Source organism: Engraulis encrasicolus, chromosome 13 (assembly GCF_034702125.1).
Source record: "Engraulis encrasicolus isolate BLACKSEA-1 chromosome 13, IST_EnEncr_1.0, whole genome shotgun sequence".
Lineage (NCBI taxonomy): Eukaryota > Metazoa > Chordata > Actinopteri > Clupeiformes > Engraulidae > Engraulis > Engraulis encrasicolus.
In genome coordinates, this window is record NC_085869.1 from 23814577 (window position 1) to 23838814 (window position 24238).

Consider the following 24238-nt stretch of genomic DNA (forward strand, 5'->3'; position numbering starts at 1 on the left):
ATAAAATGTTAACTCACTGATGACACTCTCATAAAGTGCACAATTAGAATACAATAATGTAAAGAATAAAACTTAAGACAACATCACTTTGATACTGATAGTTAACATCCTCACTGCAAGACGATCTATACGTTTTCTTCACTTTGGCAGATTCGAGACGATCATGTACTCGATATCACGATTCAGTATCGTCATATCGCCCACCCCTAGTTCAGACATGTAAAAGTGACATAGTTTCAAAAAAGTGAAATAGCTTTCAATAGAATTTCTCCATTCCAGGCCGGGCTGTTACTTTCTTCATTCTACAAGTTCTTCACGTCACATTTACATCCCTTCATCAACCCACACATGGTGGTGGTGAAATAGTTGTTGTATAGGACTTCTCCTGGCTGTTAAAGTGCAACTTCGGGCCAGGGGCAACAACTTCCTCCTTTCTTCAAGCTCCCTCCCTTCCTGTCATGTGTTCAGATGTTGAGAATCTTTTTCTGTAAAGTGGAAGCAGCCAGAGCAACACGCCAAAAAACTCACTGCAGCCTCGACCGCCTGTATGCAGTGAGCCCCATGACGCCCTCCTCATTCTGCTGAGCTACTGTACATCTACACTGGTGAGTTCACATCAGCTACGTATATGTAGCTCATGTTTCTCTTCTTCTCACGCCATTGTTTGGGTAATTGATTCTAGTGGTTGTGTGATATCGATTGGCCCAGGGAAGCATCTGATTTTCAGTAGGCTATACACGTACACAGGAAACAATCATTTCATTGCACAAGTCACTTTTTCAAAGGAAGGCATTAGATGAAGATGATTTAAATACAAGCTCTGATGAGCTAAAAAATAATGTGGTGGTGGTCAAAATATGCTGATGTATTTTTAGGGATGCGATCCCTTATAATATCATACTCAAGTGACTGAACAAAGGTGTGTTTGTACACTCACTGGTCACTTTATTACAGTAGGCACATACATCCAATTGCTCATTGATGCAAATTTCGAATCAGCAAATCACATTGCAGCAACTCAATGCATTTAGACATGTAGACATGGCCGAGATGATCTGCTGCAGTTCAAAGCAAGCATTAGAATAGGGAAGAAAGGTGATTAAAGTGACGTTGTACATGGTATGATTGCTGGTCCCAGATAGGCTGGTCTTTGTATTTCAGAAAGTGTTAACCTACTGAGATATTTATGTGCCACCATCTCAAGGGATTTTAGAGAATGGGCCAAAAAAAAGAGAAAATATCCAATGACAGTGAGTTCTGTGGGTGAATATGCCTTGTTGATGCCAGAGGTCAGAGGATAATGGCCAGACGGGTTTGAGCTGATAGAAAGGCAATAGTAACTCAGAAAACGACTCACTACAACCAAGGTATGCAGAAGAGCATCTCTGAACGCACAGCACGTCGAAACTTGAGGAAGATAGGCTGAGCAGAAGACCGCACTGGGTGCCACTCCTGTCAGCTAAGAACTGGAAACTGAGTGTACAGTCCACATAGGCTTACCAAAATTAAACAGTCAAGATTGAAAAAAAAAACATTGTCTGGCGTGCTAAGTCTCAATTTCTGCTGCGACACAAAGGATGGTAGGGTCAGAATTTGGTGTTAACAACATAAAAACATAGGTCGACCTGTCTTGTACCAAGAGTTCATGCAGGTGGTGTAATGATGTTGGGGATGTTTTCTTGGCACACTTTTGGCCCCTTAGTACCAGTTGAGCATTGTTGCAATGCCACATCCTATTTGAGAATTTCTGCAGGCAGCAAAAGGGGGTGCAAACTAGCCTGATTATCATAGACTTGCAATCACAATTCGATTTGAAGCAACGCCTCTGAAGGTGTTGTGTCACTAGGAGAGCGCGGCCTGCCTAGGTCCAAACCGGTAGGCCTACTAGCACGACGGTGTACTTAAAAGTGTAATGATAGATGACACGTACAAGTGTGTTGACGTTTTGTTGGTTGCCTAAAAATTCATGTATTCTTTAGAAAGTTGATTTTCCTTCAGACTTTCTGTATTTGACTTGAAAAAAGTATATTCAATATTAACACTTACTCAGGGGAAGGTGGTTGATGTAATGTCTTCTTGCTCAATATTGTAAACGGAAGAACGCTACTTTGCACCGCAGTTTCAATAGTTACTGTGTTCTGCAGTGTAACTGTGTGCGGGAGTGCAAATCATTATGTGCTTTAAAGTTAACTGCACTTTGAATATGATGCAAAACAAAGCTGTTGCCTTCACTATCCGTATGGCTCAATGTGTCATACTGAAAGTAGCTCTGTTGAAGTAGTTCTCTAAAAAAAGGCCCCTGAAGCTCTGACAGGCAACACAACACTTGCTTGCACGCACGCACGCCAACACACACACGCGCACACACACACACACACACACACACACACACAGCCATTTATGGTCATTGGTCACATTCAATGCTCTACACCCAGCCCCACCTCAAACTGTAAAGACCAACCACCATTTGTTTTTCTGATAAATGGTAGTGTAGCTAAATGGAGCAGTCAACATGGCTATGTGAATAACGCATCACAGAGGATCTTTGAGCAAAGTCAACTCTAGTTTTATGCCATTTTACTATCAGAGATCCCTTGACCCATTTTAGCCTTATGTCTCGTATATGTGTTGTTTGACCTTTGGTGCCTGGACACACATACCAGTATGTATACGCTGCATTCGGGCTCTTGAGATTTTAGCCTTTTTGATGAAAATGTGGGTATTTTACAGCTGAATGAACACATTCTAATGCAAGATGAGGGTCTTAGGGTTTAAATGCAACTTATTTCATGTTTTTTTTATGTGCATCAGAGGAAATACTTAGGTTTTTATAGGTTTTTATAGGGTGAGGGCAATTTTCCCAACAAGGGGCTTAGGCATTCGGCAAGTGTTTTTTGGAGGCGCTTTAGGCATTTAGTGGGTTAAACAAGAGCAGGTCGCATGTTTTCTGCAATCAGCTCAATCAGCTCATCAGACTTTGTTTTTGACAGCTGCTGTGTAATAAGATGGAATATGATGCACGGGTGTTAAAACCACGACTGAGACATCCGCTGACAACACTTGTCTTAGTTTGGTACTGTTGACTCTGTGTGTGTGTGTGTGTGTGTGTGTGTGTGTGTGTGTGTGTGTGTGTGTGTGTGTGTGTGTGTGTGTGTGTGTGTGTGTGTGTGTGTGTGTGTGTGTGTGTGTGTGTGTGTGTGTGTGTGTGTGTGTGTGTGTGTGTGTGTGTGTGTGGTAGAGAGATACATGACTGTGAGTATGTGTATGTATGGTAAATACATGTGCAATGTTGTGTGTAATGGCTTTGTGTCTTCTTCTATACTGTATTTCCGTATGTATACTGGACACCTTAATTTCCCTCTGGATTAATAAATGATACTTTTTAAGGGTCATCTTGACATTTGAACTGGAGGCCAAATATACCTGACATTTTTGTGAAGAGTGTCTATCTGTAATGTCTGGGTGTGCTGTTCATGATAGTTTGCCAAGGCCCTACCGTGGCTATATGGTAGGGCACTGGGCTGCAACGCCAGTGACCCGGGTTCAATTCCAGCCCGGGTCATTTGCCAATCCTTCCCCCTCTCTCTCTCTCTCTCTCACCAATCGATTTCTGTCTCTCTCACACTGTCCTGTCACTAATAAAGTCTAAAAAGACTAAAATAAATAAAAAAGGGTTGCCAAAAAACGTAAGTGAACAGCACTGTGTATCTTTCCTCAGGAGATGTATTTTCTATCCATTTTTCTTCAAGTTCTCATCCTACTGTCAGTCACTGCAAATGGTGAGTTCAGAAACAAACTGAAATCCCTACAAACTCCTTAATGATTGAACCACGTGTAAATGGGTGAAGGAGGTTTTTTTGTTTTTGCTCAGATGTACTGTATTAATTAGTAATTGGTGGTTGATATGCTGAAATGAATATGCTTGCTGATGTTGTGAACATCAGAACCTGTGTTTGTACTTCCTAAATGTTGAAATGAATATAATGCTTGCTGATATTGTGAACATCAGAACCTGTGCTTGCACTTCTTAAATGTTGAAATTAATATAATGCTTGCTGATATTGTGAACATCAGAACCTGTGCTTGCACTTCTTAAATGTTGAAATGAATATAATGCTTGCTGATATTGTGAACATCAGAACCTGTGTTTGCACTTCCTAAATGTTGAAATGAACATGCTTGCTGATGTTGTGAACATCAGGAAGTGTGTTTGCACCATGCACCTCCTAAATGGTTAAAACTTTAGGCTGCATTGTGCTCCAGCTTCCCTCTTCATCTAATTTTGCCCTGCACGGCTCCTATTTCTCTAGTCTGGTCCGAGGAAACTTGTCCGCAGGCTCCCGTCAGCTCATGTGCCGACTGCATCAAGTCTGGCCCATACTGTGCCTGGTGCAAACATGTGGTAAGGCATTCAGTAGCACTACACTTTTGAGCTTGGCCATAATGCATTAACTGGGCATAATCCTTTCACTGGTAACACTTTATAATAATGTTCCTTAGTGAAGAATCAGTAAATAATTAACTAATGATGAATAAAACATTAACAAATGTTTTTATTATTAACTAAGTTTTATTAATGCTTTATAAAATATCTACAAATGATATATTCAAGACTTTACACACCTTATAACAGAGTATTTTATTCATTTACAAGCAACTTGTAAATGTTTGATAAATATAAAATATTAACATAGCATTTTCTAGTCATTTACTAGCATTTGTTTACAGTTCCTAGTCATTTACAAACGTTTGTTAATGTTTTGTTCATAAATAGTTAATTATTTATTAAGTCTTTATAATGCTTTTTTGCATCCATTATTCTAAAGTGTTACCCTTTCACTTTGGAGTACCTGACCGTGACGCAAGTATAGTAATTTGATGAGTGTCATCAGTAAAGGCAAATCGATTCCACTACACTTTACAATGGTGATTTTTAGGGGTGTTAATCACGGCCTCCATGATGATATACTCTAATTCGATATCGATTTCAGCAGCGATTCAATTATTTTAATAAAGCCTCATGATACGATATGACACGATTTTTTCCCATAATTACTTTTCCAATTTTCCACTATGTTGCACAATTAACAGCTAGGGCATTGGGCAGGGGCCAGCGATTCGATTATTTTCGTTACTTAATGCCCCACGATAAAATATGATGTTATTTGATCGTTGGCCGTAGGATTGACGCATCAATAAATACACATCGATTATTATCCCTGGTGATTTCCCATCTTCCTCCCTGTAAACCCAGAACTACACGAAAGCAGGAGATCCCGTCGCTACTCGTTGCAGCACCCGTGCTGATCTTCGAGAAAAGGGATGTCTTGAGACGGACATCATCTATCCAGAAAACAGTTACAGGCCCGTCAAGCAAAAACCACTGACGAAAACTGACCAACCTGGAAGTGTTGACCCAGTCCAGGTTCAGCCTCAGGAGGTTAAACTTGATCTTCGACCAGGTAGGCCTAAATGCCTTGGGCATCATGACTCTGTAGAAAGGAAAGGTAACGTAAGATCAGGTTGTAAGAAGTACGCACACATAGAATCCTTTTTGTTGTATTTTATTTTTTCATGGCAGGATAGCGTTTCGACCTCAACAGTCTTCTTCAGATTCAGTTAAAATCGTTGGCTGGGGTTTATAAAGGTGGCAAAGTGTCTTATTTTTCATGTTAGAGACTGTTGAGGTCGAAACGTTATCCTGCCATGAAAAAATAAAATACAACAAAAAGGATTCTAAGTGTGCGGACTTCTCACTCTGAAAACTACAGTTGGCCTTCGTCCTGCACCTTTCCCTGGGATATGCACAATCCTCTCCTTCAACTGAACATCAGGTTGTAAAACACAGTATCTGTGTGTGTGTGCTGCCTTATTTATCATCTAACCACACACTCTTGCATGACATATTTCTTGAATATTTGCTGAATAATGAAATAGTACCCATGAATACTGTGACTAATTTAAAATCAAAGAAATATATTTCCAGACTAAATATTCACACAAAAAACGAAGTCGCTGTTGAGCCCCATCCCTCCACCCCCACCCCACATCCTGACACTGGACCTGATAATTAGTCTAATTTAGATTACATTGCACTTAGCTGACGCTTTCATTTATTCAAAGCGACTTACAGTTATTATTTTTCAGGGTATTGGTTACAGTCCCTGGAGCAATGTGGGGTTAGGTGCCTTGCTCAAGGGCACTTCAGCCATGGATGGAGATGTAGGGAGAGGTCAGGGGGGGATTCGAACCTGCAACCCCTAGATCGAAAGACCAACTCAGTCTCTAACCACTAGGCCACGGCTGCCCCCGTGGATAAACATCTTCAATCTTTCGTTTATTTCTTTAGGCCTTCCTCAGACGATTCAGATGAAGTTCAGGAGAGCCGAGGGCTACCCAGTGGACCTGTACTACCTGATGGACCTCTCCAACTCCATGGAGGACGATCTGGAGGCCCTAAAGACTCTTGGAGCACAACTAGTGCAGGCACTGCAAGAGATAACTGGTGGCAGTGGCAAAGCAAGAATTGGTAATATATATATATGTATAAACTTTATTCACAGACTCAATTTGTGATATTTCATATTACATTGATATTATAATTAGTTTGATATTATAACTAGAAAACTCCTGCACAGGCTAATCACAGACTAGACTATGTCACAGAAACATTGAGGTCTAAGACTGAAATACTGAGAATAAAGTTACTTTGAAATGACCAGTATGCTACTTTCAAATCGGTTTCTGATCAGCAACCTGTGGGTCATCGTCAACGCCCCTGCCAAGTGAGGTGTGCTGACAGAAATCACAAGTTACATTATTAAAAAAAACTAAGTTGACCAACGAATTTATCTTCCATCCACAGGTTTTGGCACATTTGTGGACAAGACGGTTCTGCCATTCACTAATACCAACAAAGAAAAACTTAAGGTTCCTTGCCCAAAGAAATCAGTACGTTGCCAACCACCATTTGGTTACCGTCACATTGTCAGCCTGACAAATGACTTCGATACGTTTAATAGAGAGGTAGCCAAACAAAACATCTCTGGCAATCTTGACACTCCAGAGGGTGGCCTGGACGCAATCATGCAGGCCGCAATGTGTGAGGTGAGTTTCATTAAGGAATATACAGTAGGCCTATATTTACAGTAACACTGCCGAACATATTGACGAGACTAGATGGTCATAAAACATTATTATGGGTTAGTAGTCAACCTGTGCCAACCTTTTAAGAATTCATAGATCTTTACATGGGGATTTATTTAGTGTTTTCTCTTGTACTCAAAGATGAGTAGTCCATCAGGTCCTGAGGCACAAATTCAACAGTTTGAACCTAGTGCCACTGTTTAAGGACTGACATTATCCTTGCATGCATGTTGCACGTTTTAAATATTGTGGAAACAGAGAATATTTATTAAGAATTTGTTTTTAATGTGGCTCCTCTAACACATAACATTGTATAGGTTAATGCATATGATGTGCTGTAATGCATAAACTATATAATACATTGTAGCTGGAAAAACTAGCTTGAAAGAGGGGTGCTTTTAAATCAATGTTTGTTCACATCTTAGTTGGACATTGGCTGGGGAAACGCCACACGCTTGTTGGTTTTAGCCACTGACGCTGGCTTCCATATGGCTGGGGATGGAAAACTGGCAGCTATTCTGGAACCAAACGACGGGACATGCCACATGAAACACAACATGTATAGCAAGAGCAATTTACTGGTATGGGAAACGTCAGTCAAAGAACACATATTCAGTCAATTAAAGGGATATGCCACTATTTTGGGCCTTAATACAGTTAAAACCATTGGCTGGGGTTTATAAAGGTGGTAAAGTGTCTTATTTTTCATGTTAACCGTTGTCTTGCTTTAAGACAAGTTAAAAGAGGGATCCATTAACTTTCACTAGCTTAGCGACATGCTCCCTCTTTTAACTTGTCTTAAAACAAGACAACGGCTTACATGAAAAATAAGACACTTTACCACGTATATAAACCCTGGCCAACGATTTTAACTGTATTAAGCCCCAAAATAGTGGCATACCCCTTTAAAGGTTGTTTTTGAAAGGTGCACTGTGTAATACTTTCAGTAGTTTATTTCCAGAATTCATACTGCCCCTTCGCAAATTATATCTTTTTCATGAATACTTACCACCACCGTCAAATTCTAAGTATTGATTATGACTGGGGAAAACACATTTTTCATACATGAATAAAGGGATCTTCTTTATTGTCCGCGATATTGAATTTCAACTAAAAATAGACATTTTTAGCTGCAAAACCTACGGTACTACTATTAGTTCATTATCCAGTAAATATTCATGAAAATATCAAATTTGGCAGTAAACAGCACAGATTCAATGAGTAGCATAGTTGCAATACCTACTCTGGCCACAATCCTACACAGTGCACCTTGAAGGCTTGCCATTCCTCTGGTGTTTACCATAGTTTACATTGTCCTTAAGTTAATGGTTGGCGTAATTTCAGGACTACCCATCAGTCGGCCAGATTGCACAGGCTTTGCAGAGCAAAAGGATTCAGCCCATTTTTGCTGTGACGAGCGAAGTGACGAAAGTGTACGAAGTAAGCAATTCTTGATGTTCTCACTATGAAGAGTCTCACAGTTGACCGTTTCAATGACAGTGACGGAAGCTAATGCACATGTGATTTCTCTAGGAGCTGACCAAGTTGATTCCAAAGTCAGAAGTGGGAACACTAAGCGGGGACTCTAGTAATGTTGTGGGTTTAATCAGGGATGCCTACAACGTAAGCCAACTCTCTTCAATTTGATGTTTTAAATATTAGAAATGTATTACATAGTATTGAATATCAATTGACTAAATAACACGTGAGTATGTGGTGGTGAACCATACCTACATCGTAACTACATTTGTTCTTACATTTCGAGTAAACAAGGTTCTTCATCTGTCAACAGAGACTCTCCTCAAAAATTATCGTGACTCATGACTCGCTGCCTGACAAAGTCAAGGTGGAATATACATCGCCACCTGGTTGTCTTAGTGGATCAACAACCCCGCCGCCTGACCAAGGTGTCTGTGAGGGAGTGAAGCTAGGACAAGAGGTACTGTACCACAAAACACAACGCCAACAATGAGCCCCAGGGATGTCAACAATTAATTGACTAATAGATTTTAATCGATGAATGTATATAAATATAATAATAAATATATATATAAATATGTAAATATGATGAAGTGAAGTGAAATAATATAATATAAATAAATTTGAAATAATATATTAATATGTAAAATATTAATCGCCAACTTCACTGGCGAGAGACCGAGGTGAAATGGACGTTTGAAGTGTGTTTGGATAAAGAGGGATGTGAAGAGTGGAGACATTTCAATCACATTAAGATTAAAGAATATAAATATAGATACATTTACATTTATAATTTTATCCCATTTTTAATTAAAAATTTTGATTACATTTAATAGTTTTTTTGGGGGGGAACACTGAGATTGGGGGGGACGAGGACACAGCTTATCAATTAATCGTAAGTCGATCGATAAGGTCAATCAACTAACAATTAATGAATTTATCGACAATTTGCATCCATAATGAGCACAGCTGCATACGGGAAGCATTCCGATTTTGAATGGTGGTAGGTGTCCCTAATGGTGGTAGGCACCCCACCCCGATCTCTTTTCCCCAAGTAGTTTCCCGTCTCCATCTTACAGTAAATGTCCTATCCAGATAAAGGCACATAAAATAAATAAAAACATGTATAGAAAGCAATGTGGATGTGTGAGTCATCCACTGTATATGAATAAAACAAAATGAAAAAAGGTCAGCAACACTGTTCTGTGTTGCAGACCTTTATCATTTCCTTTCAGTTATTATCTCCTGTTTGGTCCAGCACTTCTCCTACATCTTCTGCCTTTTTGGATTCTGCTGTATGGCATTGCTCATAATAATCTATGTTTTTTTCTTTTTTTTTTAAATCTGTTTAGATCACTTTCAACATTACGGTGACAGCAGAGGAATGCTTGAGCGATGTTGCTTTTGTTGTGAGGCCAAGTGGCTTCAATGAGAAACTGACCGTAGGCATCTCCACCCGCTGTGAATGTGAATGTGACGACCCGAATGTGGAGAATCATCCACATTGTAATGACCAAGGAGAAATCAAATGTGGAACGTGCCAGTACGTTGATCTTTCTTCCATTGGCTTCCTGAAGACTCTGCTTTGTGTAGATTAACCAATTTTATCATGGAGACACAAGTACGCTGCATTCAGGCTCTTGAGATTTGTGGGGGTTTTTTCCATTAAAATTGTGGATATGTGAGAGCTGAATGAACACATTCAAATACAAAATGAGGGTCCTAGCTTTTCAATGCAACTTTTCATTTTTGTCTGTGCTTCGGAGGCTGAGATATTTAGGATTTAATAGGCAGAGGGCACCCTTTCCCAAAAAGGGCTTAGGCTAAAATGGGTTAGAGACCCCAATACTGAGTTTGAAACAGTACAGTAGGTACCCTATTGCAGCCGGCGGGCCTGTTGACCAGCCTAATTCACCATTTACAAACATTTGTACTCTAACTCATCATGACAACACTGATATGGCATTACCAAAAGTAATACAACGCCTTGGCCATTAAAATGTTGGTGACTGACAATGAGGTTATGACAGTGTTACTTTCTGCACAAAGGGGTTAAGACCTTCAGTGTGTCCCGCAGAAAAAAATGTTATTCAAGGTGGGCGAAAGGTTAGCATGTATCAGAGACATGGGACTAATAGGGCTAATCATCATTGAAAAGGCGATATTGTACAGTTTTATACAAAACATGATATGGAAACCCCAGAAAATAAGTGCCTTTTACACAATTTTTTGTAAACAAACTTTGGAAATTACAACCACAATTCAAAATCTTTTCAAGGGGGCCTAGTCATGGTGGTCGCCTTAAAATGTAAAGTAGGCCTACGGGTGGGAAACCCTGACGCTTTTGATTTGTATTCCAATATGTGCACTCCCGTCCTCCACTTGTGCTTGTGGCCTCACGTTTTGCTGCCGTCCTGCCTCCGTGGAGAAAACAATAAAGTTTCCCCGCTGTCAGCCTAGCTACAACAATTTTGGGGGGATAGTTCTTCATTCACCATCCTGATTACAAAAGAGCAAATGACATTAGAATTGTGCTTTTGCAAGATATTGAATTAATTAATTTCTGTCATCATGAGGTCACAAGCAAGCAAGTGAGCAAAGGAGGATGGAAGCCTGCATATTGGAATCCGCCCTTTGATTTGTATTCCCCAGATGCAATAAGGACTTCACCGGTCAAAGGTGTGAGTGTGACCAGACGCAGAGGGACGACGCAGCGCTGAAGGAGTTGTGCAAAGCCCCCAACAGCACCACAGAGTGCGAGGGCCGCGGAGAGTGCATCTGTGGCCTTTGCGAGTGCCACAAGAACCTGATCTCGGGCAAGCGCTACTACGAAAAGTACTGCCAATGTGACGACGAAAACTGCAACAGGCACAACAATCAGCTGTGCTCAGGACCAGGTAAACAGTTCCATATGTCTGTGGCAGTAGAGAAAAACAGTTAAATTATAGCCGCCAACTGGTCTCAGAGAATTCAATGTTAATTGCTAGCTTGGAGGTGAAATTTGCACTGCCATACTCAGAGAACGGTTTAAGGTACAGGAGAGAGGTAAAGCTAAATCATTCAACTCAAGAAGGAGTGTAAAATAAACGTATTTCCAAAAATGGCACAGTATCACTTCAAAGCGAGTCTACAGTCCCACTAGCATATTGACTTTGTTCGACTGTATGGTAACATCATTTGCAGTTTGTTGACAGTTTGTATATTTTGTCCCACATCAAAGATCAAGGTACCTGTCAGTGTGGGACATGTAAATGTAAAGCTGGATATGAAGGCGATTCCTGCCAATGCAAGACGTCAAATGAGTCTTGCATCACCTCAAAAAACACCATTTGCCACGGGCGCGGGAAATGTGTGTGCGACAAGTGCGTCTGTGAAAGAGGGTACGAAGTACCAACACACTGTCTGAGCTGTCCCAGTTGCACCAAGCCATGCACAGAGTCAGTGTAAGTCCACAGAACCAACCTTGGTCCTTCCACACTCTCACACACACTCACTGAAATAGGAATCATCTCTGGTAGCTCAATACTTAAAGTTTCTTTTGTATCAGACATGTAAAAGTGTGATCTTTTACCTCAGATGCTTTGACGGTGAGGCTTCCGTCATCCTCAACAAATGTAACTGTTAGACCAGGGGTGTGAAACTCAAATTCAAAGTGGGCCAAAATTAAAATCTGGCCTGAGTTTGACATCCCTGTGTTAGACGTTATGAACGTCATCCATTTATCTCTGGTAGCAATGCCTCTGCTTATCTTTTACCTCAGATGTTTTGATGGTGAGGCGTCCGTCTTCAACAACAAATTTAACTGTTAGACATAATGAACGTCATACATCTATCTCTGGTAGCAATGCCTCTGCTGGAGCCATTTTCTACGTAACTAAACCACAATGTTCCTCCATTTGGCAGGAAATGTGTTGAGTGTCTTGGCTTTTCCATCGGTCCATACAAAAAAAACTGCTCAGAATCCTGCAAGCATCTGCAGAACAAAACTGTGGAACGAAAGGATGATCTAGATCACGCAATGCTGAGTGTCTGTGAGGAAAGGGACTCTGAAAACTGCTGGATCACCTTCACCTTGGAGGAACTGGATGGATTCGACACGTACAAAGTCCAAATACTTAAGGAAAGAAGTAAGACCCTTGTTTTGCATATTTTTTTTATTTCACAGTCATGATTTCAGCTTGGATAAAATAAAGTGTATTAAGTTGCATTGCGACAGGCATTCTTACAATACAAACTGAAAAAAGAAAAGGATCTGCGACAGGTTTTTTTTTTTTTTTAACTTATCAAGACTTTTTTCATACAAGCGTTAGGATTTATGTTAATGATACTTAATAATACATTTATTTGAGGTCATCAACATAAGGGTCTCATGTATTAATCAAAAGAATGACATGATGACCCATGACAAATTAAGGACACGTTATTCATGTTCATGACTGATGTCATAATGAATCACTTTTTTGAAATGTGAAGTTGACATTATTTGGGTGTCATGACACATCATGATAACAGTCATAAACATCAACAATGCGTCACAAATGTTCCTGACATGTCATGCTGACGTTCGTATGACGGTTAGATGATCATGACATCCTTATTAGGGTGCATAAAAACTCCCCAAGTTTGGGAAATCCCACTCTGCTTTTGCAATATTGTTCCTTTTTGTTCTAACGTCCTTGTAAAATCTAAGCAAATTTGATCAATGGTAAGGGAGTTGCAATAGGTTTGAAATTTTGAATGGCGGTGAATTGTAGTAAAATCAGTGAAAAGTGGGTTGTTAGACTATTTTGATCAAAACTAGAAAGAGAATCCTTTGGAAGATAGTTGCCTTCCCACTTTCTCAGACTTGAAACCTCTCGTGCATGATTTTTGCAGCCTACCTTTAGCAAGGTTTTAGCCCCACTGCACTAATCCTTTAGCCATGTTTGGACACTCATGTACACAGGGACTGCAGATGGAAATTAGCTATATAGCTATAATCTGGCACAAGCCATCTTTTTACTTCTGTAATCAATGTGTATTGTGCATGGTCCCTGTTGAACAAAACTAAACAAACTAAACTAAACTAAACATGCTCCCTGTGTATTGGGTGCTTGATGTCCTTGAGAAGAGGAAAGTCAACTGCAACATTCCTCCAAAATGACTTCCAAAAGCCTATTGTGCCACCCTTTAACATACAGTAGATCAAATTGGCTAGAAATTTGTAGGGAAGTTGTGGACCACAAAGGAACAATAATGTAAGAGAAGAGCAGGATTCCGCTAAGATTTAATTTTCAAGGGGAGATTGATTAGCCAGGTCGTGCCCTCCTAGTGATGCAACACCTTCCACGTTACTACCAGTCAGGTCAAGAGCAATGCAAGTACTTTCTGAGCTCCCGAAAAATCGGGAACTCCTCCCACTTTGTCGGGAAGCAAACAACCATTAGCAAACCAAGGGAGGCTTGTCAACCATGCCATGTGGGAAATGTTAATTGTTATGCTCTTGGTCAGACCAATTCTCGAAGAGATTTGAAAGTCGATGATAATCAGGCTAGAATTTGATGCGACCAAATCCTTATGTAGACCACCACGTCAACTAAAGTTGTGACCATCATGTAAACCGCCTGCATCCCATGTTCTGCTTTTCCAGACTGTCCTACGCCGCCAAATATACCGGCCATAGTAGCAGGATCTGTGGCGGGGGTGGCCCTCATTGGGCTGCTCATACTCCTCATCATCAAGGCTCTGCTCTACGCAAGAGACCTGAAGGAGTGGAAGAAGTTCGAGAACGAACGGAGGAAGACAAAATGGGCCAACGTGAGTAGCATTCTAGTGGCAGTTGATTGGTTGATTGCTTACTTGCTTGATTAATTGTTTGATTGACTGACTTATTGATTGTTTTTATTTGATATTCTCAGCTAATATTAAACACATGAGACAGCAGCTCCATAATCTGCATCACATACAATGTTTATAAATAAGGAAACAGAGAGTCAAGATAGCGAAATAAAGCCCAAAGGCTTACATCCATTGTGATCCATGATGTTTGATAGCAGATCCATCACACATTGAGTGTTGTGATGTTATTCGAATTTACATCCGCATGTGAATTGTCTCTCTCTTGTGTCTGTTTGTGTGCGAAGGCTGACAATCCCTTGTTTAAGGAGCCAACAACAACGGTGATGAATCCTACATTCTCTGGAGAGTAAACTCAAGTCAACCAGTCAGACCCCAGGTACTTAGTAACAGGTGCAGGTGAAAGAAATGTAATGTACTGATAAACTAATGTAAATTTGCTTGCGTGGCACAGGTTAGTGGGGTTGATTGGCTGTGCTCAGAGGGGTCAGGGGCTCTGGATTTTGAGCAAAAGAGGAAATTTCCATTTTAGAAAAGTAGCACCTATTTTACCTGCTACATTTCAGACAGACGGTGTCATCAGGGCTCTAAATTAATGTTTCTTATCACCAGCTAAAATGGCTAGTAGATGTTAAACTCACTAGCCAAAAAAACCCCACTCACTAATGGGTCGAAGTGGCTAGTAAAGTGGTGTTTTCTACCAGGCAAATTGAAATTTCACCAGGATTTGGCTGGTTGGACGGTGTTAATTTAGAGCCCTGGATGTCATTAATTCAGCGGCCTGACTATTGTAATGTACTGTATATACTGTATTAGGATCAGCAGAACAAGAAAATAGTTGGGTTAAATTATTGAATGTGGTTTTGACTTTCTGTAGTGGGAATTGACATGATTCAGTGAAAATTTGTATTGTTTGTGTTCTTATGTCATTATGTTTTTTTTGTATTTAAGTTGATCAAATGTATGAATGCTCAGAAAACATGTTTTAGAAAAGTGGTCAAACGGCACAACTGAATACACAGTAGCCTACAGTAATTGATACATTTGTCTCTGGAGGTCTTGAACAGTGTTTATGTATATTTTTTTGATGAAATCTTTCAAATCGTGTTTATATTTCTCCAGTCTAAGAAACAAATCCAAATAAGAATTTAAAAAGTTACAAAGAGGTTGTATACCACAACTGTTAAGTGGATTGGTTTATTAAATTTAGTTTGAGTCAATGTTTCTTTAATTTATTTATTTTGTCAGAGTAATTTTACTCTGCTTTTTGCAGCTTACAAATTTGTTGTGGATTTTAAAAAGAGAAATTGCATAGTGACAGAATGTGTGAAATTACTCTTATGATGCAAGGAAACTGTTCATAGCATATATAACTGTGCTTAAATCGTCTCAATAAACAGGCTTTTTCACTCACATTTTGGGCTTATGTTATTTTGGGGGTGGGGTGGGGCAGATTTTCTAAATAGGCTCCATTGAATGCGGTATGTGTTATTGTTACTGTTGGTGATAGTAGTAGTAGTAGTAGTAGTAGTAGTAGTAGTAGTAGTAGTAGTAGTAGTAGTAGTAGTAGTAGTACTGAACTCCTAACCACTAATGTGTATGGACGGTGAAGTTATTATTTTGGGGGTGGAGGGGGGAGGGGGTGTTTTAATAGGCTCTATTGGATATGGTACGTGTTGAGAGGTTCAGAGTAGTACTAGTAGTAGTAATACTGTTGAACTTCTAACCACTAATATGTATGACAGTAAAGTGATTGGTTTGGGTATCAGGCTCACACACTCTGCAGCACACAAACAAAAGGGGGGATGTGGAGCAGAACTAACAGCCATACTGCTGAAATGAATCAGCCAGCATTATGTAAGTCAGGAGGACAGAGCAGAGCCTCACATATACCCAGTGACCACTCAGCAGTAGGTCTACTAAGCGCCATGGATACCCTTTCTCTCACTCTGCCCTACTGTACCTCATTCTCTTGTTCTCCTCTGCTCTTTTTTACCAACCACTCTGACATGCTCCTTTTCTCATAACTTCCTTTCCCTTCTCACCCCTCTGTCTCCTGGCAGTAACTACTTTAGTGTAGTTAATGTGTGTGTGTGTATGTGTGTACGCGGGTGTGTGCGTGTGAATGGAAGGGGAGTGGAGGTGTATGGGCTGAAGTTCACTCCCAGACAAAAGTGTGAGTAAGAGAGGGCTAAGGAGAGCTTGATATTGCCCTGTTGAGGACTTACACACCCTTGACCAGCAATCAGGTGAGTGAAAAAGCTTAATCTCTGGAACTTGGCCTGCAACTTCCCTTGCTTTTTTTGGAAAAATGTGTATATTTTAGTCTACTAAATGCAGAGTTTAACAGGAGCGCATAGTAGTCACATATGCTTTGTCCTTATGTGTGCGGCAGAGCAAAAAGGGGTGGGTCGGTAACCATGGAGGCTTAAAGTGAATGTTGGATTGGTGAACGTTTTTTTTTGTTTTTTACTCAATCCCCACGAAAGAATGCCTCTTGTCTCACAGTTTTTTAAATCTACTGCAAGAGTTGAAGCCCGTGAAAGCTTGTACGCTTAAGTCAAGTCAAGCAAGCAAACAAGTCCACAAAGTAGGACTGTACTGTAGGTGGTGCTGACCTCTCTGTGGAGGAAACAATTCCTGACTAACCACATTCCTGATCCTGACAATGTCTTCGCATATGCAGGCTGGCTGGGCGAAGACTCCCATGATTATTAATGAATCAGCTGGACACAGTTCAAGGTCTGTAGGGTGTGTGATACCTTAAAGACAAGATGCATGATTGCTGGAGATCTTTTGGTTTATCGTTAAGAGTTTCACAGTGGCCTGATGTGACTTGCTTTCGAACAAGTGGAATTCAGGGATACAAGCGTCATGGAAACTCAGTAAGATTCAGACATATTTGTGCAGAAAGACTTTATCGGTGCACATTCCACAAGAGATTTTGGTCTTTTTTTGTCAGGAGTTGTGGGGGAGTCCCCATATAAGCTGGAGATCAGAGCAGGCTTAGCATATAAACAGTCAAACACACGCATGCACTGCACCGCATGCGCTGCACGACAAAAGGAATATAGTTGCAGGAAGTTCTATTATGTTCTTAAATAAACACACCAGGACAGACATTTATCATCAGCATTCAGTTCCCTGAGCAAACCCCCATCCACCCCCCACCACTCTCCATGTGCGCGGTAATTGCAAAACAAATCAGGCCCGGCGTTTCAACTTGACTGCGCTAACAAGGCAGCCTGTTCCCTTGAGTAAACACCTTCCCCCAGATGGGGGCAAGAAGGCAAACAAGACCTAAAGGCACCAATGAGCTGCAGGCAGCAGCCAGTCGGCGACAAGGACACACACACAGACGCAGACACTGCACTGTTCAGTGGAGGAAGAACCGGGTAGTGTTGGATGGTGGTTGGTGGAGGTGGTGTTGGTGGGGGAGGTGGGAGGACGAGGAGGCTTGCAGAGCAGAGGAGATCACTGTTTGGATGGCACACACCTGTATGCAGATCTCCCGCTCTAGCCATATATGGACGACTGACAGGTTTTTTATGACGCAGGGAGGGCGAGAGGCAAAGTTCAGGGGCTGTAAAGAGGTAAGGGGAGAGCTGCGGACACTTGGCCGCCAGCTGTTTGTTGGATGCTGCCACATCTCTGCCACACCGCACCTCTCCACACCGCTCTCTTCGCCGCAGGTGAGTGCACCCTCATTTATAAAAACGAAAAACCCTCAAGAGATGCTGACTGATGATTGAAAAGCGTAATTAGTCCTAGATTGGCAATTTGATGATTCTGTCTGAAGGCAGAAAAGGATCAGGAGCGATTGGGTGGAACTTGCAGATGGCATGGTAAACATGGTACAACAATCTGGATATATAAGGGCTTCATGTTTTGGTGCTGAATAGAATTATTTTCGATGTAAAATGGTTTGGTGGTGATGTATAGTGGTCCTGCCACGATGGAAGGATGAGGAAGACAGATGTGACGAGGTGGGTAGGGTGGGTGCATCCTGAAGGTGTGGTCAGGAGAGGGTCTACACATGTTATCAAGCTATTAATTGTTATACCAATTAATGTACCATATTTCAACAGATACGCAAGAAACGCAAGGCGTTAATGTAGATTCTGAAGCGATCGATTTGTCTCAAAAGTGTCAATTTGTCTGGGCAGGGATGGATGTTAAATGTTCTGAAGGTCAAACACGATTATGTGGGTTGTGAGGCTGTGAAAATAATGCTTGTTTCAGTTGGCCTGGGATAAAAATGCATGAACACAATCACTTTTTGGACAAACAGCATTAAAAGTTTGAGTTGAATCCAACAAATGAACAATTTTAAGTTAAATCGTCCCATTCTCTACAGTATGATTAATCAACTGAACTCTGTACACTCTGTACTATAGACAGGTCAAAAGGGATTATTGGCAATGGCAGCGATTAAAAAAAAGCCACACAGAGCAAGAATGACATTCCGTATCCAACGCAATAGGTAGGGTACTATATTGTAGGTGATTGAGTTCTGGTAGAACTGGAGGGAGTGGAGCTGTCTTGCGATACAGACAAGGAAGGAGAAAGGCCCTTCCATTCATACTGTATGGCCTTGCCAAGTAAATCATCAACCCAGGCCATGCCAGGCCAGGTCAGTCTTGCGCAAACGCCGGTTCAAACCATTTGGCATGTTCTGCCAACTTCTGTCATAGTTATGATAAGTAAGTATTCGATAATCTATACTCTGATCCATGAGATAAAGGAAGGCTTAAGTAACGCCTCTCTGTGGGACTTAAGATTCAAAAATACAGCCAATGGGAGTCAATGGAGAGAACTTTTCAAGACTCCCATTTGTTGCTTTTTTAATATCGTGAGAAGGAAGTGATTCATCCGAACATTACCATCCCCACCACAGACCTCTGGACAGCAGTTTGATTGAAGAACGATAAGCATGATAAGAACGCTCATAAAATAGCTCGTTTTATTATGGGCAAGCATACAAATCATCCAAGGCACCATGCTGCAACTGTACAGCTCCACGCGGCATTCACTACAAGACACTCTACATTGTAACAAACTCATGTACAGTACCCATGGCAAAAGAAAGTCCAAACAGAACAAAATCAAAGGATGCATAGCTGCACATGTAAGAGGTTCAAACACTACACGTACGACAATCAACATCAATTAGAAAGCACAACTTCTCACTTAATTTGTCACCTAAGGTTGTGTGAGAAGTCTAGTATCCTACTGCAGGTGAGACAGGTTTATACTCACATCGCTCATTTCATGCAACTGCAAGTCATTAGATTTAACTTGCAGTGAGCATGAAAGTGTCTAAAAGTAATTATCGAACCTACTACATTACATTACATTGCACTTAGCTGACGCTTTCATTTATTCAAAGCGACTTACAGTTATTATTTGTCAGGGTATTGGTTACAGTCCCTGGAGCAATGTGTGGGGTTAAGTGCCTTGCGTAGCCCCTTAATGCGCACCGTACCTCCTGTGGCACGCTGTAATAGACATTAAAATTTAACTACTATAGTACTACACTACTATGACAGTGCACAGGGCCTTTAGTAATACATTACGACTTGGTCATTGCCATTCTGGTAACAGCTCATTTATAATACCGTGTCTTAAGGGGTTAAGGGCACTTCAGCCATGGATGGAGATGTAGGGAGAAGTCAGGGGGGATTAGAACCTGCATCCCCTAGATTGAAAGACCAACTCTCTATCCACAAGGCCACGGCTTCCCCCACTAGGCCACGGCTGCCCCCGTGCCCCCTTGCATAAGTAAAACCATACAATGCATAATATAAGGATTATTAATACAACGATCATAAATTGCAACTCATCAAGTTAATCAATGTAATTAGAGGATAAGAGTTGATTATAATCCATAAAAGATGATAACCAGTGAGATGGCACTACTACGAAGGCTTAGTAGGCTAGTAGGCTTAGAGGGGCTCGGGCGTCGGCTAAGGTTAGTAAAGTTGAAGGTGGGATATGGGGTGGGGTTGAGGATATGAGTGACCTGGGGATGGCAGGCAACAGACTTAAACTTCACACAACATCCAGAGAACGTTAACTTAAGAATATCAATAAAAAAATGTAAGCATTAAATATACAGACTTGTAGCCTGAGTTTAATGACGTTGTGCCTCGATGACATTTAGTAGGCCAACTGTTATGAGATCTCCCTGTGGTACGGGGTGTTTACTGCTTTTATTATAGTATTACATTGTTGGCGGTTGTGCGGTTTGGCTTGGTACTAGTATGATGTTGGATGATGATCATACATCGAGTAGACATGATACACGGTGGGGGCAAGGCCTGTGGGAGCTGAGCAGAGCAGAGCAGGTTATATTTGCTCATGAGGGTTATTAACACAGCTGGGAAGGCTGTTCCTTAAATGGAGGCAAACATGGCAGAATTGCGATTTATGGCCAGCTCGTCATAAAGCAATGCACGATTCCCTGAGGGAGGCACAAAGCCTGCTTTTGTCAGCGCTACGTTATCCACAAGCTTGATCTGCATATACAGCCTTATAAACAATTCATTTTTAAAGTCGAGTTAAACTTTGAGGCTTGCAAAGGGATGTCTAAAGCTCCAGTTTTACTATCTTCACAAGGATGAAGTAGATTTGGATTACTGCATTCTAGGCTGTCAATAAGACAGAGAATAGCTATGCAACGCAAGTCAATGGTGTGCTCAATACTCAAGTTCCTGGTTCTGGGGTAATGACTGATATCAGGCAGAGAGAAAGGAAACTCTGCCCGGCCACCCCTCTTCTTGACAAAAAAAAAAGTATCATTCTTAAGAAGCGTGTACAAATGCAGCCCCTACAAATTACCTTGCCTGGTTACCACCAGACCTAATCACAAGTGTCTTTCAGATCGAAACGATTGTGTAGAACTAAAGGCAGTATGGGAGTTCCCAGGCTACAAATTACCCACATGTAGTGGCTTACTATGCCTATGTCAAAGAAAACTCAAGGCCTGTCAGTTTGAAACCAGGGCTGAGCATGAACGCTGCAGTCATTAAGGCAAAAAGGCGACAGCAGGTCAGGGTTGTCATGGTTCACTTGACAAAGAGAAGTCGCAAGAGGTTGCCGATTATCTTATCTCCCCTCGCAGTCGGCCTGCTAGTTCCTGTAAGTTATCATGGAAAACCTGACAGTGCGGCTTGCTTTGAGAGCTATGATCATTGTTTACCTCCTGGTGTGATCAACTTAAAGGTGGGGTTTCAGGTTAACCATTTGAAGATTATGTACTATTATGACATCATGTTGGGGATTCCGCAGTCTCATAGGAATCTATGTAGAACCTTAGAATCCTGGAGGAGTTCTCCCAAAGTGATGTCATACCTGCAACTCCACCTTTAACATGTTAAAAAGAGCCGTAGATCAGTCTGTGAACTTCACCCCACTAACATCTGAAAACACACCGATTGTGGTGAAAAGACCACCATACCCACTGACACCACTTTGCCAAGACAAAGGTTATATAATCAACTCAATTGCTGTCTACCTGTCGGTGGGGAAGAATCCACACTAACATTAGAAATTACAACACAGTGCCAATTTCACTGTGAACTTTATCTGTTTAATTTGTCAATGTGGATCCACCTTCTTTCTCTCTTGAACATCAAAATGTGTGCAGCTGTTTGCAGGCAGCTGTTTGTTTGTGACCTTAATTGTTAAACAGGCTCAGTGGTAAATTTGGTGAAGACTCTCCCTTGCAGCAGTGGCTTTCACTTCCTGTCGTGTGGTTGGTGTGCTGCGCGGCTGCACCCATGTCTGTTACACCCATGCTGCTGATCGGAACAGGGCTAATAGGCCAGTCAATCTAGCGTTTGACCCGGGACAAATTGCAATAGTAATCATTCCAAGTTTTTTGTAATCCCTAGGTATGTCTAAATAACATATTAAAAATCTACAGCTTGATATTTAGTGGAACATACTTTTTTTCAAGGTCAAAGATGGAGATTTCCCATTCATTTTTCCATAGGGAGACAATATAGGAGATACTTGGGGAATAGGCTAAAATTTGAAACGATGAGATATCAATTTGAAACTGTCACAGTAATTTACTCAAGCAAAGACAAATATTTTTTGTATTGCAAGTTGTCTGAAATATGATGATTAAATATGCAAATGAGATCACATCTTCTTAAATATGTGATAAATTATGCAACAACAGGCAAAACATAGGCCTAAAACAAATTGCAAAAGTATTGATTTACACTTTTTATTGATACTTAATCCAGCCTACATCACATATGAAAAATCTACCTTCATCACTTTAGTGGAACATACTTTTTTGAAGGTCAGAAGTAGCAGATTTCCAATGCATTTTGCCATTAAGTGGGTAAAATCAGATACTTTTGACCTTGGGAAAAGTATGTTCCACTGAATTGATGAAAGTAGATTTTTAATATGTGATGCAGATGTGATGCAGATGTTAATATGTCATTTGCATATTTCATAATCATATTTCAGAAAACTTGCAATACAAAAATTGTTTGTCTGAATGTGAGTTACCAACTGTGAAAGTTTCAAATGAATATGTCATAGGTTAAAATTTTACCCTATTCACCTTGTAGCTCAGATAATGTCTCCCTATGGAGAAATTAATGGGAAATCTGCCAACTTTGACCTTGAAAAAAAGTATGTTGCACTAAATATAAAGCTGTAGATTTTTAATATGTGATACAAGGGGGTTTAAGGATCACTTAAAAGTAGGAACCATTACTATTGCAATTTGTCCCGGGTTTGGGCCTTTTTAGAGCTAGATTGACTGGCCTATAACCTATAGCTAACATTTATGGGCACAGAATCATGTGATTGGACATTATTATCTCGCAATGGGTTAGAAAAAATGGCCCTGAAAAAACTGGAGCTCACATTGACGTAACTCAGTAGCAACCAGTTAAATTGACCAGACAGTGCAAAGTTGTGGGCAGAGTGCAGTTCATTGGAGACATACAGTGCGTATGAAGGGTTCAGATACAATGTAGCAGTGTATTAGTGTATTCGTGATGAATTTACAAAAAATGCTATATTTCTATACATTTAGGTGGCTTTTTGATTGAGATTACTCAAAGAAAATACTTTTTGAAATGGATATTTACAGACTTTTGGGTTTTGCCTTATATACAAAGTAGCCTACATGCATAATTATGTACACATGCTTTTTACTGTACTGTCAGTATCTTTCCAGTAACGGGTGGTCAGGTCAGTAGTAGATGTAGTGGGAGAGGGGAAGAAAACAATCTATCAGGGGTGCATTTCTCCAAATGCTTACTTCATTAGCTACTTTGTTGTTTTCAATGGATTTTCCCATTGGCAACTACCGAAGTTGCTAACAGGCTAACAACTTCTCTTTTGAGAAATGCACCCCTGGAAAGGCCATTGAGAAAGACAGTGAGCCTGGTGAGTAGGAACATGGTTAAGAGATAAACCTGACTAAGTTAGCCTACAGGAAGTGGTAAACTTGCTAATAAATAGCCCATATGCATTCAGTTAAGAAAATGAGAAGTTGTGGGTCTTCAGTTAGACTATTTAATGTACCACTACGTCACTCAAGGTTAACTTAACATGGTTTACTACTGGGCCAGTTTCTTGGAATACCCCCATTTGAGAACAAATGCCCAGCATAACAGCAAATGTGCGTTAATCTCATTTTATGATCTCTTGAAGAGACAAAGAGGAGAGCGAACCTGATGACGCATTGGGCAAAACGCGTTGTTTGCTCCGAGAAGTAAAGTAAAGAAAAGAAAGCAGTGTGCGG

At 40.8% G+C, this 24238-nt stretch overlaps 3 protein-coding genes across 3 annotated transcripts in view; 2 read left to right on the top strand and 1 right to left on the bottom strand.

Annotated features, from left to right (window-relative positions):
* Positions 1–452: 452 nt before the first annotated feature.
* LOC134460882 (integrin beta-2-like) lies at positions 453–15873 on the top strand. Its single transcript, XM_063213488.1, has 16 exons — positions 453–605; positions 3719–3779; positions 4311–4402; positions 5255–5462; positions 6350–6529; positions 6866–7107; positions 7572–7727; positions 8491–8586; positions 8680–8769; positions 8939–9085; positions 9978–10168; positions 11278–11522; positions 11846–12068; positions 12529–12752; positions 14255–14421; positions 14748–15873. The coding sequence occupies exons 2-16, from the start codon at positions 3722–3724 to the stop codon at positions 14811–14813; spliced, it is 2385 nt and encodes a 794-aa protein (XP_063069558.1). The 5' UTR covers positions 453–605; positions 3719–3721; the 3' UTR covers positions 14814–15873.
* Positions 5398–24238, bottom strand: part of zgc:66484 (uncharacterized protein LOC327557 homolog) — a 43379-nt gene continuing 24538 nt past the window's right edge. Inside the window, exon 4 of the mRNA XM_063213491.1 lies at positions 5398–5492. Coding sequence (XP_063069561.1) covers positions 5485–5492 — 8 coding nt within the window. The 3' untranslated portion in view covers positions 5398–5484. The remainder of the gene's footprint in view (positions 5493–24238) is intronic.
* The window catches only part of vil1 (villin 1), a 28474-nt gene continuing 20350 nt past the window's right edge, over positions 16115–24238 (top strand). Inside the window, exons 1-2 of the mRNA XM_063213487.1 lie at positions 16115–16709; positions 18018–18152. The gene's annotated coding sequence lies outside the window, so the exon portion shown is untranslated. The remainder of the gene's footprint in view (positions 16710–18017; positions 18153–24238) is intronic.